Source organism: Rhineura floridana, chromosome 17 (genome assembly GCF_030035675.1).
Source record: "Rhineura floridana isolate rRhiFlo1 chromosome 17, rRhiFlo1.hap2, whole genome shotgun sequence".
Lineage (NCBI taxonomy): Eukaryota > Metazoa > Chordata > Lepidosauria > Squamata > Rhineuridae > Rhineura > Rhineura floridana.
Genome location: NC_084496.1, coordinates 4,199,593 through 4,214,296, shown reverse-complemented (window position 1 = coordinate 4,214,296; position 14,704 = coordinate 4,199,593). Strand labels below are relative to the sequence as shown.

Here is a 14,704-nt window from a genome sequence, read left to right as displayed (position 1 = left end):
ATAAAGAGCTGTGTAGGTAGGACGAGGGGGGGAAAGATGTCTTGACAGTCAATCATGAGGCATCCCCCAGTTCCTACTCCGCCTGTTCCTCCAGGTGTGAGGACTACCTAATCCCACAGGATTCTAAGAGCGGCCAGGTGGATGGCTTGCCATGTTGGTCTGAAGAGAAAGTATTGGGGACAGTAGCACTTTTTTAGAAGATGGAGCCAGACCCATGCTGATTGGCCAAAAGAAAAGGTAAGATTGTCTTGCACCGCAGCTAAGGAGTATGGATGTGCGCGCATGCAGCAGATGGCAAGGTAGAGATTGCACACAAAACAGTAGAAGCCAAGGAATAAAAACAGGCAAGGATCTCACCACCATAGTAGAGATCGCACACAAGCAAAACTATACTAGCCAAAGGAACAAGGATAGGAGAGGTAAAGTACACATGGAGAAAACCTTCCAGCTGCCTGGACAGAAGGCAGGAAATGGACATACAGCAAGATGAGCCTACTTCCTCAAAATCTGCAAGCATTTCCAGCTTTGAATGACAGAGGGCAGAAGCCTTGCATGGCTTCTCCATCACTAAAGGTAAAGGTGTCCCCGCACTTATAGTGCGAGTCGTTTCCGACTCTTAGGGTGACGTCTTGCGACATTTACTAGGCAGACCGTATATATGGGGTGGGATTGCCAGTTCCTTCCCCAGCCTTTCTTTACCCCCCAGCATATGCCGGGTACTCATTTTACCGACCACGGATGGATGGAAGGCTGAGTGGACCTTGACCCCTTTTACCGGAGATTCGACTTCCTCCTTCCGTTGGAATTGCACTCCGGCCGTGAGCAGAGCTTCGGCTGCGTTACCGCTGCTTACCACTCTGCGCCACGGAGGATCTGGTTGAGGCAAAACCATCCCCCATCTAAGGGAGAGAGGTTCAGGGCTCTCCTAAAATGAATGAATTACCCATGAAGTCAGTAGAGCTACAGGTGTGTATTAAATAACATGTCAGATTTGACCACAGTGTACATCTAAATTTGGCTTTCTTTGTGTTCATGAAATAAGTTAGCAGCAGCAGCAAAAGCAGTAATAGTAATATTTTATGACACCCACATATAACTTTGCTTTCATAGAAAAATGTCTGAGGAGGAGTACACATGAAAAGCTGTTCTGTAATGAAATATCTGCCTTGATATTTCAGGAATCAAGCATTATCTCCAATTATATTTTAGGGGGGGAAGAAAAGGAAAGGAAAGGAATGGAATTTAGTTGCTCCATCCATTTTCATCATTAAAAGTTTTGTTCCTTCCATTATGCATTCATTTGCTTTTCATTTGTCTTCATGAGTGATCTGAAATTAGCTCATTCATTTCCATCATTCCCATTTATTTTTGTTTTGCACTGATTTCAGTGAGGGAACCAACCAACCTTCTGCAGATGTTAATCCATTTTTGCTGCCTACATGGCATGAGAACGTCAGGCACTCTAGTACTCCTTGAAAGCTGCTGAATTTCAAGGAAACTGGGGAAAGGATTCCTGAGGCAATTACGAAAAGGAACACATTCCATCAGACTCCTGATACTTTTCTCCTGCATGTAACTTCTCTGGCTTATCAGGATAAAATGTTTAGGCTTTCTATCACCAGACCTGCCAGATTTGAAAGGAAGGGAACTAAGTGTATCCATTTTACGGACCTCCATTCTCTATCTGTCAATGTCACTGCTCTTTCTCTTCCTACCAAGGGTACAGCGGTCTGGTTGTGCAGGGGGGAGGGGGAGCAGAGTCCCAGCAGGGTCCCTGTGTACAAGCTAATCATCATGAAAGGGAGCATATTAGCCACTGAGAAGCATCTTCTCACTTCGGTAACAACATTCTGTGCTGATTGGAGTCAATCAGAGTGAAAGGAGGTGAATCAGTCACTGAGAAGACTCTTTACAGTAGCTAATAGGTGCCCCCCTTTTATGCTGATTGGCTCCTAGGTTAAGTGAGAAGTGAGCTTCATGGCAAAGCACCTTGTTCTCCCAAATCCTAATGCCACACTTGGCTTCATTTCAGAATTCATAAAATAAAAATGTCTCTGGCAAGGTTTAGCTCCTAGAGAGAGATGTATGGGGAGCCTCTGCACACAGCTGTTTCATTCTGGTTGTATTATTCTGGTTCTATAATTCTGTAATGGCTGTGAGGGGGCGTGGTGTGACTTTCATGAAAGGGCCCTGAACTTCTGAATTTGCCACTACGCTGCTGCTTCCTATGCCCTGTAACCTTCAGGCTGTTCCAAACTGTTTCAACTTTTCATCCTAAGAGAAACAAATGTGAAAGGAATGGGTTTTTCTTTAAGAACTCATTCATCTGAACTCCTATTTCAGCTCATTCATTTTGTTTTTCAGCCCTTTTCTAAACGAATGCACACCCTTACAGAGCAATCCTAACTATAGGAAAGCAGTGTAACTTGCACCAGCATATGTTACACTGGCTTAAGTTACCCCTATTCAAAACTCGGTTCAGGAAGAATTTGACTTATGCTGCCCTTTTCTGCCGGCTAAGTTGGGCCAAGTTGTTAGGTTGCGTGACCCAGCTGGAAAGGATTTGAAATCGGCGTAAGTCCCTCCTTCCCCTGTCCTGCCCCCACCATGCTCCTGGAACATTCCTTCTTTGGGACTTACACTGCCATGAGTTTAAGTTCTGCCACTGAGCCCCAGCTGAGCCAGGATGAGGGAGTGACACTGGTGTTTTCTCAAGCTCAGCTGGAGTGAGGGACTTCTTGTCCTGGCCAAGCCCTGGATTTGCCAGGAAAGCCCAAGTTCTGCCAAATCCAAACTCTCTCATCGTTTTGGATATTGGGTTTGGATTCCACTGTTAGTATATTTTGATGTTTGTAAACCCTTCAGAAGCCTGTTCTGGCATTCAGCGGTATATAAAATATTATTATTATTGGTAGCAGTAGTAGTAATGATGATGATGATGATGATGATGTGTGCATAGCACTGGTTTTTTAGAGGAGGTGTGGATTATGAAATGAATGTTTCTAGTGGTTGTAAAGTATAGTTTAATGACCATGTTTTGGCACACATTCTGTAAACCACTTTGAGAAGATTTCTTGAAAAGCGGATCATAAATATTCTAAATCAATCAATTATGAGCACAATTCAGGAGGGGGAAGGTAAGGTAAAGTTTGGAGGAAACAATTCTGGTGGGAAAAAACCCTAAAGGAAGGAGGGAACAACTTTCTGGTGAAGGCTGAATGCTCAGTGCCCACAGTCTGCTGACTCACAGCTGAATGCGAGGAAATGTTGGGAAGGGGAAGAGAATGGAATGGAATATCCTGGAGGGGGACATGGCTGGCTGATTAGAACAGCAAACACTCAAAATGGCAAATTGCACTGCAACATTTTGCTGCAGGTGCCACATTATTCTACTGTGTGAAATAAAACCAAGTCCTCAAAAGGGGGGCAGGGATTTGATAAGTAAGAGCTCAATTAAATGTTGAAATGTTCCCATGTGGAAAGTCCCCAAACATGCATGTGTGGCACATCACATATTTGAATCTATATTGTTGGGGAAAGGGAGAATCCTTTTGCCCCTCCTGTTTCCACAGCTGCCTTTTAACATTTTTAAAACTAGACGCATTCATTGCTACCAAGCAAGAACCCCATTTCTAGTTTGGTCCTAATTTGTCAGAGCAACCTGTGCTAATGTGAGAAGCTCATCAGCCAAGAATTATGACAAGATAAATGTTCTCTGTTTCATATAGACTGCAGTGATCACATTTCTCTTTTGACTTCGTGAAACGAAAACCAATTTCCAATGAATCACATTTTTACACTTCACTCTGAAACTGAAACATCTCTGCATGCTGCAGTGTTGTCTTTCTAAAAAAAGAAGCACTGATAAAAGCCTCTGTAGAACTAGTTTCAACACTGTTAGCCACAGGAGGTGTAAAGCAGGGCAGAGCCGCAATGGGAAAAGGGTGAATTTCACACACACATAAAAAGTCCTCTCCAAAATGCACCCTCTCCTGTTTGGGCATGAAGTGTTGCCCTCACTCTGACTTGCCTTTGTGGCATCATCACATACTCAGATCTCATTGGCTATATATATATATGTATATATCCGGAATATATCCACCCTTATAAATCGAGTCAATCACTGTTCTCTGCAGGTGAGGGCCTCCTTCAGATACCATCTTATCAGGAGGTCTGTTCTGCACAACAGAGGAAATGGACCTTTAGTGTTGTGGCACCTACACTTTGAAATTCCCTCTCCTTAAATATTAGACTGGCACCATCTCTGTGGTCTTTTAAATACCTGTTGAACACCTTCCCCTTTCAACAAGCCTTTTAAGCAGAGACCTTATCCCAGTCAGTGTTTGTGCTGGAATTGTTTTTAGATTTTGTTTAAAAAGACATTTTAAAGATTTATTTTTAAAGATGTTTTAAAACATGTTTTTAGTAGTTTTGTTTGCTACCCTGGGCTCCTTCTGGGAGAAAGGGTGGGATATAAATGAAATAAATAAATAAATGGTACTCTCTAGAAGCCTACTGTGAGTGAAGACAATACTTTTGCACACTCTCTGATTTAGCTTTATGATGACACAATATCATCGCCTACATGTTCAAATGGGATTGTGTATGCTTGTGTGTTTGCTTATAAAATAGAATCTGGCACCAAAGCTGTGAAAGAAAGCAGGTGCATACAGACAGCGAACAGGGTGTGGAAAATATGATAAAAGTAAAACTTCTTGAAACTTCACCTTCAAAGTATTTTTCGTCCTGAATCTTTTTGTAAGTGAAAATTTGGCACAGCCCCTACATTTTTACCATATTTTAGGCCCCACCTGCATTATAACATCTGCATGCTGTTTCTTAACCCCAAGGTGGCTTGGCTCCTCAGCACCCTCAAAAGCTCCTTGGCTCTTCAGCATAGTCCACAGAAACCTTTGGGGAAACACTTTTTGTTTTTTGACACGTTCCATTCTTATCTTTCCCCCTCCTTTTCTACTTACTCCCATCCCCGCTTAAGAAATGTGAACAATTCAGCAGTAAATGATTGTCTTAAATAAAATAAACTAATCATGGTCGTAGGATCCACCTAAGACTTCACTGGGGTGGGTGGGGCGGGGACAGCGACTACTGTTGGTCCCATTGCCCTTCAGGCGAGAGCACATGGGGCTGCCCAGCTCTACATCTCACAAAGCTAATTAGACCTTTGCGTTTCCCCTTTCCTGTCTGTAGACCAAACACATTTCCCCAGGGGATATTGCATCCATAAAGGGCTGAGTCAGTTCATTCCCAACATAATTGGATAGAGTGGAATGTTTGATTGCCTTCATTTTGCAATTCCTTCCTGTTTTACAACCTCTGGCTATTGTTTTTATTATTATTATTAACCCTCAGCTCTGCTTTTTTTTTTCTTTCTTTCTAGTTACGGACGACTTTATGCTGCAGACCCCTACCACCACACACTTGCTCCCGCAACCACCTACGGCGTTGGTGCCGTGGTAAGTGCCCCATACCCTCCCCTCCACCCCTCCCAACTCCCCCTTTCCCCAGTTTCTAGCATGCTTGACATCTTTTCACTTTTCCTTAATTGAATTTGCCGTGGTAAGTGCCCATTGATCTACTCCGCTCCCCCTTACCCATATCCCAGCCTGCCCCATACCCTCCCCTCCACCCCTCCCAACTCCCCCTTTCCCCAGTTTCTAGCATGCTTGACATCTTTTCACTTTTCCTTAATTGAATTTGTCTCTTCTGCTAACAGCAGCTAAAATGCCACATTAATCCTTCCCTGTAAACTTGATAAATGTCTCAATTTCGTGGCAATGTAGTGCATATATATATATATATATATATATATATATATAGACAACATAGTGCATGTAACATGCACTGACTACTGTCAGTCTGCCTGAATCCCTGCTATTTCCCCACTTATTACACATAATATATAAAATTACAGCTGCACAGAAAAGAGTGTAGGATAGGCCGACACTGGCGAGCCCTCTTCCGTTGTTGCAGAAAATTAACCTGGAATCAAAGATTTCTATCTTTGCGGTCTATGGGAAGGGTGATTTATGCCCTGCATTAAAGACCCAAAGGGAAATTCTATTGGGCAATGCTGGCCTTTTGTCATATGAGAAAATAAACCTCCCAGGGCCTTGCATGGAACCATATTTATCTTGAAATCAAAATAATTAGTGCAATCAGGCAAACCTGAGTCACAACCAAGTCCCACACTAAGCAATGGAGTGACATTTAGCTGCACATAAGTGTGAGTCCCTTTGATTTCATGAAGGCAGGCAGAGCAATCCAAACCACAGGAAGCTGGCATAATTTACTCTGGTGTTTCCCAGAGCTGGGATGGAGGATTTACTCCAGGATATCTTCAGCTGAGCCAGGATGAGGTACTTCAGCCTGAGTGGCCCCAGCTAAGCTGGAGATCCGCCTATTCCAAACTATGCCCATCCCGGCGGATCTTGGGTTTGGATCAGTCTCTTGGGTGCAATCCAACTCAGCAGAGACTGGTGGAAGCAGGGGCGGGCAAAGGGAAAGTTGTGGAAAGGGCTGCCACGTTGACGCTGGGGGCGCTGGCAGGGCTTGGCAGAAAGAAAAGAACGTCATGGTTCCTGCTGCTACCCTGTCCCCCAATGTATCGGCTGACAGGACTGAGGGCTGCAGGACTGAGCCAAATGGGCTCAGGATGCGGCGTAAGTCACCCTCTCTTCAGTTCCGCCCCAGACCCCCCACCCCAAATGCCCCTTTCTCAAGCCTTCCGTCGGCTGCACTTGTGCTAGTCCTGGGTGGCAGCAGATGTCCCCAGCTGTGTTGCAGCTGCGCCCGGGTGCCAGCCTCCCTCCTCTGCTGGGGATACACCTCATCCTGCACTCCCTCGCCCCGGCATGAAAACCGGTTGGATTGCTGTCTAATGTTTCCAAACCCTGTTCCTTGGGAGCTACTTATCTGCAAGTGGGATTGTGTAGTTTGCTATCTATTATTATTACAGTCAGCCCTACAATGAATACATTTTTAAAGCCTAAATGGAGGTAGGATGTGGCGGCCCCTTCTACCGCCGTCCCTTTGGTCGGCTCCACTTCCACCAGCCTCCGCTGAGTTGGAATGTGCCCAAGAGAAACAGGGTGGCAGAAGGAAACATGCGTTTCTTTTCCCTCCTCTAAGCTTTTCCAGTCCAGCCAGCATCCCCGTGCCTCCCAGAGGCTCCTGGTCGCACATTACACCGCCTTCTCTTCCACTGGCTCCACTTCTGCCATCCTCCTTTGAGTAAGGTTGCATTGCTAGCAGGAGTGTAGTCATCCAGGGTCTCGGGGGGTCTTAGACCCTTTATTTTTTGGGGAGCAGGGTCCCAGCAGGGTCTCTATCTCTCCAGCATCCTATGAGCCAATCAGCATGAAAGAGTGGGTTAGTCCCCGAGAAGAGTCTTCTAACATGCTTCCTTGTTCTTTCCTGCTGATTGGAGCCAATCGAGTGAAGGGAAGGGAGCCCACAATTGAGAAGACTCTTCTCAGCACCCAACACTCCTCTCTTTCATGCTTATTGGCCCCTAGGGATATCTGTTGTTGCAGAAGGCATTAACAAGGATCTCATTCTCAACCCAGCAGCAAAAAAAGGGTGTGTGTGGCTATGACTAACATGAAGGGACCCTGCACTTCTGAATTTGCCACTATACTGCTGATTGTTAGTGACTGCCTGTGCAAGCTGTTGCCCATATAGTTATAAAAAAGTGAAATAAAAATAATGATTTTTTAAAAGGTGAAATTTCTCAGAAGACAATGGTCTGAGAATGCATCTCAGCCCCCTTTCCTCCCCAGAAAAATGCTACTTTTCAGGATATTTTCTGGATCTCCTCCACCATTTTTATTTTCTCATTTTATTAGTCATGCATCAGATGTGGCTGTTTCCCCACACAGAATACCCTAGAATGACGCCCAGTCTAAAGGAGGGACGGGGGAGAGATTTTGGTTTATATGTTAATCCCGGTCCAGGTAATAAGAGCTTCCTGGAATGATATACAACTGCCCTTGAATTTTGCCACGCAGTTCTCATTTTGGTGTACAAATTGGTGTACTAAAAAAGTATACAAAATGTGTGGCTTAAAAAGTATACACATATTGGTGAAAATAACAGAGAAAATGCATTGTGCTTGGCAAAATGGTTTTCAAAAATAATAGGCAAAATTTTCTATGGGTATATTAGGAGAAATGCACATTGAAATGCTGATGAAATTTCATGAGGGATTTTTGGGGAAAAATAACAGAGCAATCCTAACCATAGGAAGATGGCATAGTTTAGGCCAGCGTATCTTATCCTGGCAGAAATTACCTCTGTCCAAACTATGTTCAGAATCCTCTGGGAGGAGCGTCTGTTTGCTGAGCCGGCTGTGAGTATGGACCCATATTTTGAGGATTGCGCCCTAGGTCTCATGGCCAAGTTGAATGGGGTTAGAAATAGGTGTAAGTCTCTTTTTGCCCTCTTCTGCCCCAACCACTTCCCCAGAACACCACTTTTGGGGGATTTACACTGGCTTAAATTAGGACGGCTTACGTTTTGCTGCTTGAGCCCTGGCAGAACACCAGATGGCCCAGGCTGAGGGGTTTACAGTGGCATATTTTTGGCTCAGCCAGGGTGAGGGATTTACATTGGTGTAGCCCTGGCTGAGCCCTGGCTGAGCCAGGAAAGCCCACAGAATCATAGAATAGTAGAGTTGGAAGGGGCCTATAAGGCCATTAAGTCCAACCCCCTGCTCAATGCAGGAATCCAGCTTAAAGCATACTTAAAGCATCCACCAAATCCAAATTCTCTAATCCTGATGGCTCTTGGGTTTAGATTGTGCTGTAAATCACTAAATGAACATAAAATAAGAAGAACCTGCTGGATTAGACCAATGGCCCATCTAGTCCAACACCCTGTTCTCAACTTGGCCAACAGGATGCCCCAGTGGGATGCTCACAAGAAGGGCATGCATGCAAGAGCACTCTCCCCTCCTGCTGTTTCCAGCAAGTGGCACCCTGATGAGGTGAACTGAATTTAAGGCTGAAAAAGGAGGAAGTGAGAGAAGCTGAAAGTGATCAATGTGCCCCATCTATAGCCTGGAGCACTGCGAAAGATGAAAAATGGGGGCCAGGCTGGCAGCTGCGTGTGAAACTATCGCTTGCGCTGACAACACTCCTCTTAGCAGGGGAAAAGAAACTGCGCCACATTTAATGCCCATGGGACACTGTTGGATAATTTATCTTCCCCTCCCCCCCAGAGATATTTGGCGAGATCTCCCCACATCTCAATTTCTCTGTCCACAAATAGGGTGGAGAAATCTCAGCAGCTGCTTACGCACAACAATAATTCATATCTGCGTTGTATCTTTGAAATTAGGAATGGGGAACTTGTGATCCAGGGATGGATGAATCAATTGTTTCCCTCCCCCCTCAGATTCTCATTATTTCCAGTCTTATGTTCAGTTTTCCACATTTCCACATTTATTTATTTATTTAAAATATTTATACCCCGCCCTTTTTCCGAGGAACTCAGGGCGGCTTACATTAAAACATGAAAACAGCAATAATTAATAAACATGATATTCAGTTTAAGCAATTTAAAATGGAATTAAATAAACATAGGTTAAAACTAACTACATTGGTTAAAAGCCCGTCTAAATAGAACAGTCTTCACCTGTGCACGAAAATTTGATAATGAGGAAGCCAACCGGACCTCAATAGGGAGAGAGTTCCACAGTCTAGGGGCGGCCACCGAAAAAGCCCTATTCTGTGTCTCTGCAAGATGAACTTGCAGGAAGGAAGGGGTAATCAGTAGAGTCTCGCTGCAGGATCTTAGAGTCCGAGCAGGTTCATAGAGGGAGAGGCGTTCTGACAGATAGCCTGGACCTAAGCTGTATAAGGCTTCATAGGTCAAAACCAGCACCTTGAATTGTGCCCGGAAACAAATGGGCAACCAGTGGAGCTGATACAACAGCGGGGTTGTATGTTCTCTATATCCCGCCCCAGTTAACATCCTGGCTGCAGCTCTTTGTACCAATTTCAGTTTCCGAGCAGTCTTCAGGGGCAGCCCCACGTAGAGCGCGTTACAGTAGTCTAATCGGGATGTAACTAAGGCATGTGTCACCGTGGTCAAGTCTGACTGGTCAAGGAACGGGCGCAGTTGGCGCACCAATCTTAATTGAGCGAAAGCACTCCTAGCCACAGCCGAGACCTGTGCCTCCAGAGTCAGAGCCGAGTCCAGGAGCACTCCCAAACTGCGAACCTGTGATTTCAGGGGGAGTGTAACCCCATCCAGCACAAGTTGAATCCCTATTCCCTGCTCCGCCTTCCGACTGACGAGGAGCACCTCTGTCTTGTCAGGATTTAATTTCAGCTTGTTCGCTTCCATCCAGTCCATCACTGATACCAGGCATCGGTTGAGAACCTGGACGGCTTCCTTGGTTTCATCAGGTGGAAAGGAGAGATAGAGTTGGGTGTCATCTGCATATTGGTGGCACCGAACCCCAAAACTCCGGATAATCTCTCCCAGCGGTTTCATGTAGATATTAAATAACATGGGGGACAAAACTGAACCCTGTGGGACCCCATAGGTCAATGGCCAGGTGGTCGAACAGGAGTCCCCCATAACCACCTTCTGGGTTCGTTCCTCCAGGAAGGACCGGAGCCACCATATTACCGTGCCTCCAAGTCCCATCCCAGCGAGGCGGCCCAGAAGGATACCATGGTCGATGGTATCGAAAGCAGCTGAGAGATCCAGTAAAACCAACAGGGACACACTCCCCCTGTCCAGCTCTCTGCGAAGGTCATCCACCAAGGCGACCAAGGCCATCTCAGTTCCACAACCTGGCCTGAAACCAGACTGAGCTGGATCTAGATAGTCCGTCTCATCCAAAAATCACATCACTTTGTGATTTTTTTTAAAAAAAATCTCAAACTCCTCATGAAAATTCACCAGCATTTAGTGGAAACATCTCCTGATAGATTCATTTCTATATGCAAATTTTGCTAGTATACACCTTTTTGCAAGCAATTTGCCCTGAATATAATGCATTTTTGCATATTATTTTTGCTATGTATTTTTATGCAATCTTTCCACACATTTATACACTTTTGTACACATTATTTTATACACATTGCAACATTCAGAGTGCAAATTTTGAAGGACAGATGTGTTTCAGTTCACATATGATTTCAGGTAGGCCCAATTAAAATCTGAACCAGACTGAATTTCTCCCCCATCTCTATGTTGCTGGACTCCAGCTCCCATAATCCCCAGCAGCCAGTGGGGACACTGGTCAGGGATTATGGCAGCTGTAGTCCAACAACATCTGGAAGGGCCAGAGGCTGCCCATCTGTGACTTAAAGAGATGGCACATCTTTGAACTGGGAACATGATGCACAATGAATCTAGCTGCCAATGCAAAGCAACTGATGAATGGCAATGATACAGATTTGTGTTGCCAAAGTTGTATATGTATCAGTGTTTGCAGATTTATTTTTTCAGTGTGTGATGTGATGCCATTGTACAGACGATGGAGAAAATACCCACAGAAATAAAATGGGTTTTTTTGCTTATTCCTACCTATTATTGGAAACTATTCCAAATAGTCTTTTTTTCAGGAATGTTACAGTAATTTAACTGAATGCAGATCCATACTCCTCACACCAAGCTCTCTAGACTAAGACACTGTTTATGGTCAGTGTCAGGTGTGGGAACCTTTGGCCCTCCAGTAATTGTTGAACTAAAACTCCCATCTTCCTTGGCCATTGACCTTGCTGGGACTGATGGGAGTTGTAGTTCAGCAACATCTGGAGACCCAAAGGTACCCTTACACCTGATGCATATGACAGCCACCACAAGTTATTTTGCTAAAACACACCCTGAAACACTTGTGAAACGGAGTAAAAGTGGAAAGGTCATATTTATTCAAATGTAACAATAGAAGATTTGCCAAACAATAACAACATCCTTCACTCCCCTGGGCATTCTGTGGCTCCCCAGCCAAACACTCTCCCTCCTTATTTATTTATTTTTTATTACTTGATTTATATCCCGCCCATCCTCCTAGCAGGAGCCCAGGGCAGCAAATAAAAGCACTAAAAACACTTTCAAACTTCATAAAAACAGACTTTAAAATACATAAAAACAGAACGTCTTTAAAAACATTTTTTTTTAAAAAAGCTTTCAAGATATCTTTTAAAAAATGGTTAAAAACATCTTAAAAAGCAATCCCAACACAGACGCAGACTGGGATAAGGTCTCTACTTAAAAAGCTTGTTGAAAGAGGAAGGTCTTCAATAGGCGCTGAAAACATAACAGAGATGGCGCCTGTCTTAATATTTCAGGGGAGGGAATTTCAAAGCGTAGGTGCCACTACACTAAAGGTCCGTTTCCTATGTTGTGCGGAACAGACCTCCTGATAAGATGACATGATCGACTGGGTATATAAGGGATAAGACGGTCTTTCAGGTATCCTGGTCGCAAGCTGTATAGGGCTTTGTACACCAAGACTAGAACCTTGAACTTGGCCTCGCCTGCAGAGCGCAGAGCTCTTTGCTAACAGAGCTTTGGTGTGGGCACCCAACATGTCCACTGGGGCCCTCTTGACCAGTGTTCACCAAAGTGAGCATGCCAGGCCTAAAGGTGGCCCTAATGACCTTGCAAGCGGAAGGCTAGGGATGGTGACTCAAGAGTGCCCTTAACCCAATGAAGCCTTGGGTGCCTACTAATCCTGTTATTAAATTCCCTTATGCTGCCACTATCAAATCATTAATGTGCCGCCCAGCGGAGCTCTTCAGAATTGTCCGGGGGCTATTACACTCTGGCCCCAGGGACATGGTAGAACCATCTGAGGCCCGCTGTAATGAATTTGCTAGGCACTTCCAGGATAAAATCTTTAGCATCTGCCAGGACTTAGACTCCAGTGTTATAGCAGGTGAGTCAAGTGAGGTATCCAGAGCACAGACTTGTCCCGATTTCTTGGATGAGTTTCAGTTGGTGCAGCTTGAGGACGTTGACAAGGTGCTTGGACAAGTCCGTGCAACCACTTCTGTGCTGGATCCTTGCCCTTCTTGGCTAATAAAAGCTAGCAGGGATGGAACAGCCCACTGGGCCAGGGAAGTGATTAATGCCTCTCTGCAAGAGGGGGTGGTCCCTGGCTGCCTGAAAGAGGTGGTAGTGACACCACTCCTGAAGAGGCCCTCCCTGGACCCAGAAAATCTTAATAACTATAGGCCGGCAGCAAATGTTCCATTCCTGGGCAAGGTCCTGGAATGAGTGGTTGCAGGCCAGCTCCAGACACTCTTGGATGAGACTGATTATCTGGATCCATTTCAGTCAGGTTTCAGGCTTGGTTTTGGCACAGAAACAGCCTTGGTCTGAGTATGATGACCTTTGTCGGGAGAGAGACAGGGGGAGTGTGACTCTGTTGATTCTCCTTGATCTCTCAGTGGCTTTTGATACCATAGACCATGGTTTCCTTCTGGGGAGACTAGCTGAGTTGGGAGTGGGAGGTACTGTATTGCTGTGGTTCCACTCCCACTTGGCAGGTCGCCTCCAGAGGGCACCTTGGACTCTCCAGTATGGGGTTCCGCAGGGGTCAGTTCTGTCCCCCATGCTGTTCAACATCTACATGAAACCATTGGGTTTGGTCATCCGGACCTTTGGAGTGAGTTGCCATCAGTACGCTGATGACACGCAGCTCTATTTCTCCTTTTCATCTTCTTCAGGTGAGGCTGTCAATGTGCTGAACCGGTGCCTGGCGGCGACAATGGACTGGATGAGGGCTAATAAACTGAGGCTCAATCCAGACAAGACTGAGATGCTGCTAGTGGGTGGTTCTTCTGACCGGATGGTGGATGTCCAACCTGTCCTGGATGGGGTTGCACTCCCCCTGAAGGAGCAGGTTCGTAGCTTGGGGGTTCTCCTAGAATCATCTCTGTCACTTGAGGCTCAGGTAGCCTCGGTGGCACGGAGTGCCTTCTACCAACTTCGGTTGGTGGCCCAACTACGTCCCTATCTGGACAGGGATAACCTGGCTTCAGTTGTCCATGCTCTGGTAACCTCCAAATTAGATTACTGCAATGCACTCTACATGGGGCTGCCTTTGAAGATGGTTTGGAAACTGCAGCTTGTGCAAAATGCAGCGGCCAGATTGGTAACAGGGACCAGACGGTTCGAACATATAAAACCGATTCTGGCCTGCTTGCATTGGCTGCCTGTATGTTTCCGAGCTCGATTCAAGGTGCTGGTTTTGACCTATAAAGCCTTACATGGCTTGGGACCACAATACCTGATGGAACGCCTCTCCCGATACGAACCCACCCGTACACTACGTTCAAGATCAAAGGCCCTCCTCTGGGTGCCTACTCCAAGGGAAGCTGGGAGTCTGGCAACAAGGGAGAGGGCCTTCTCAGTGGTGGCCTCCAAATTATGGAATGACCTGTGTGACGAGGTGCACCTGGCACCAACACTGTTATCTTTTCGGCGCCAGGTCAAGACTTCCCTCTTCTCCCAGGCATTTTAGCATGTGTTTGAAATTGTTTTTATATTGTTTTAAATTTTAATATTGTGTTTTAAATGGTTTTTAAAATATGTGTTTGAAATTGTATATTTGTTTTAATGTTTTTGATTGCTGTAAACCACCCAGAGAGCTTTGGCTATAGGGCGGTATACCAGTGCAATAAATAAATAAATAAATAAATAAATAAATAAATAAATAGTC

General features: G+C 45.3%; 1 protein-coding gene and 1 long non-coding RNA gene across 5 annotated transcripts in view; one reads left to right on the top strand and one right to left on the bottom strand.

The window, feature by feature from the left end:
* Nucleotides 1–14,704, bottom strand: part of LOC133371679 (uncharacterized) — a 117,832-nt gene that overhangs the window by 79,632 nt on the left and 23,496 nt on the right. The gene's annotated exons all lie outside the window — the stretch shown is intronic.
* The window catches only part of RBFOX1 (RNA binding fox-1 homolog 1), a 403,703-nt gene that overhangs the window by 385,460 nt on the left and 3,539 nt on the right, over nt 1–14,704 (top strand). For all 3 annotated transcript variants that reach the window (XM_061599321.1, XM_061599320.1, XM_061599319.1), the window contains one exon: nt 5,399–5,474. In XM_061599321.1, coding sequence (XP_061455305.1) covers nt 5,399–5,474 — 76 coding nt within the window. The remainder of the gene's footprint in view (nt 1–5,398; nt 5,475–14,704) is intronic.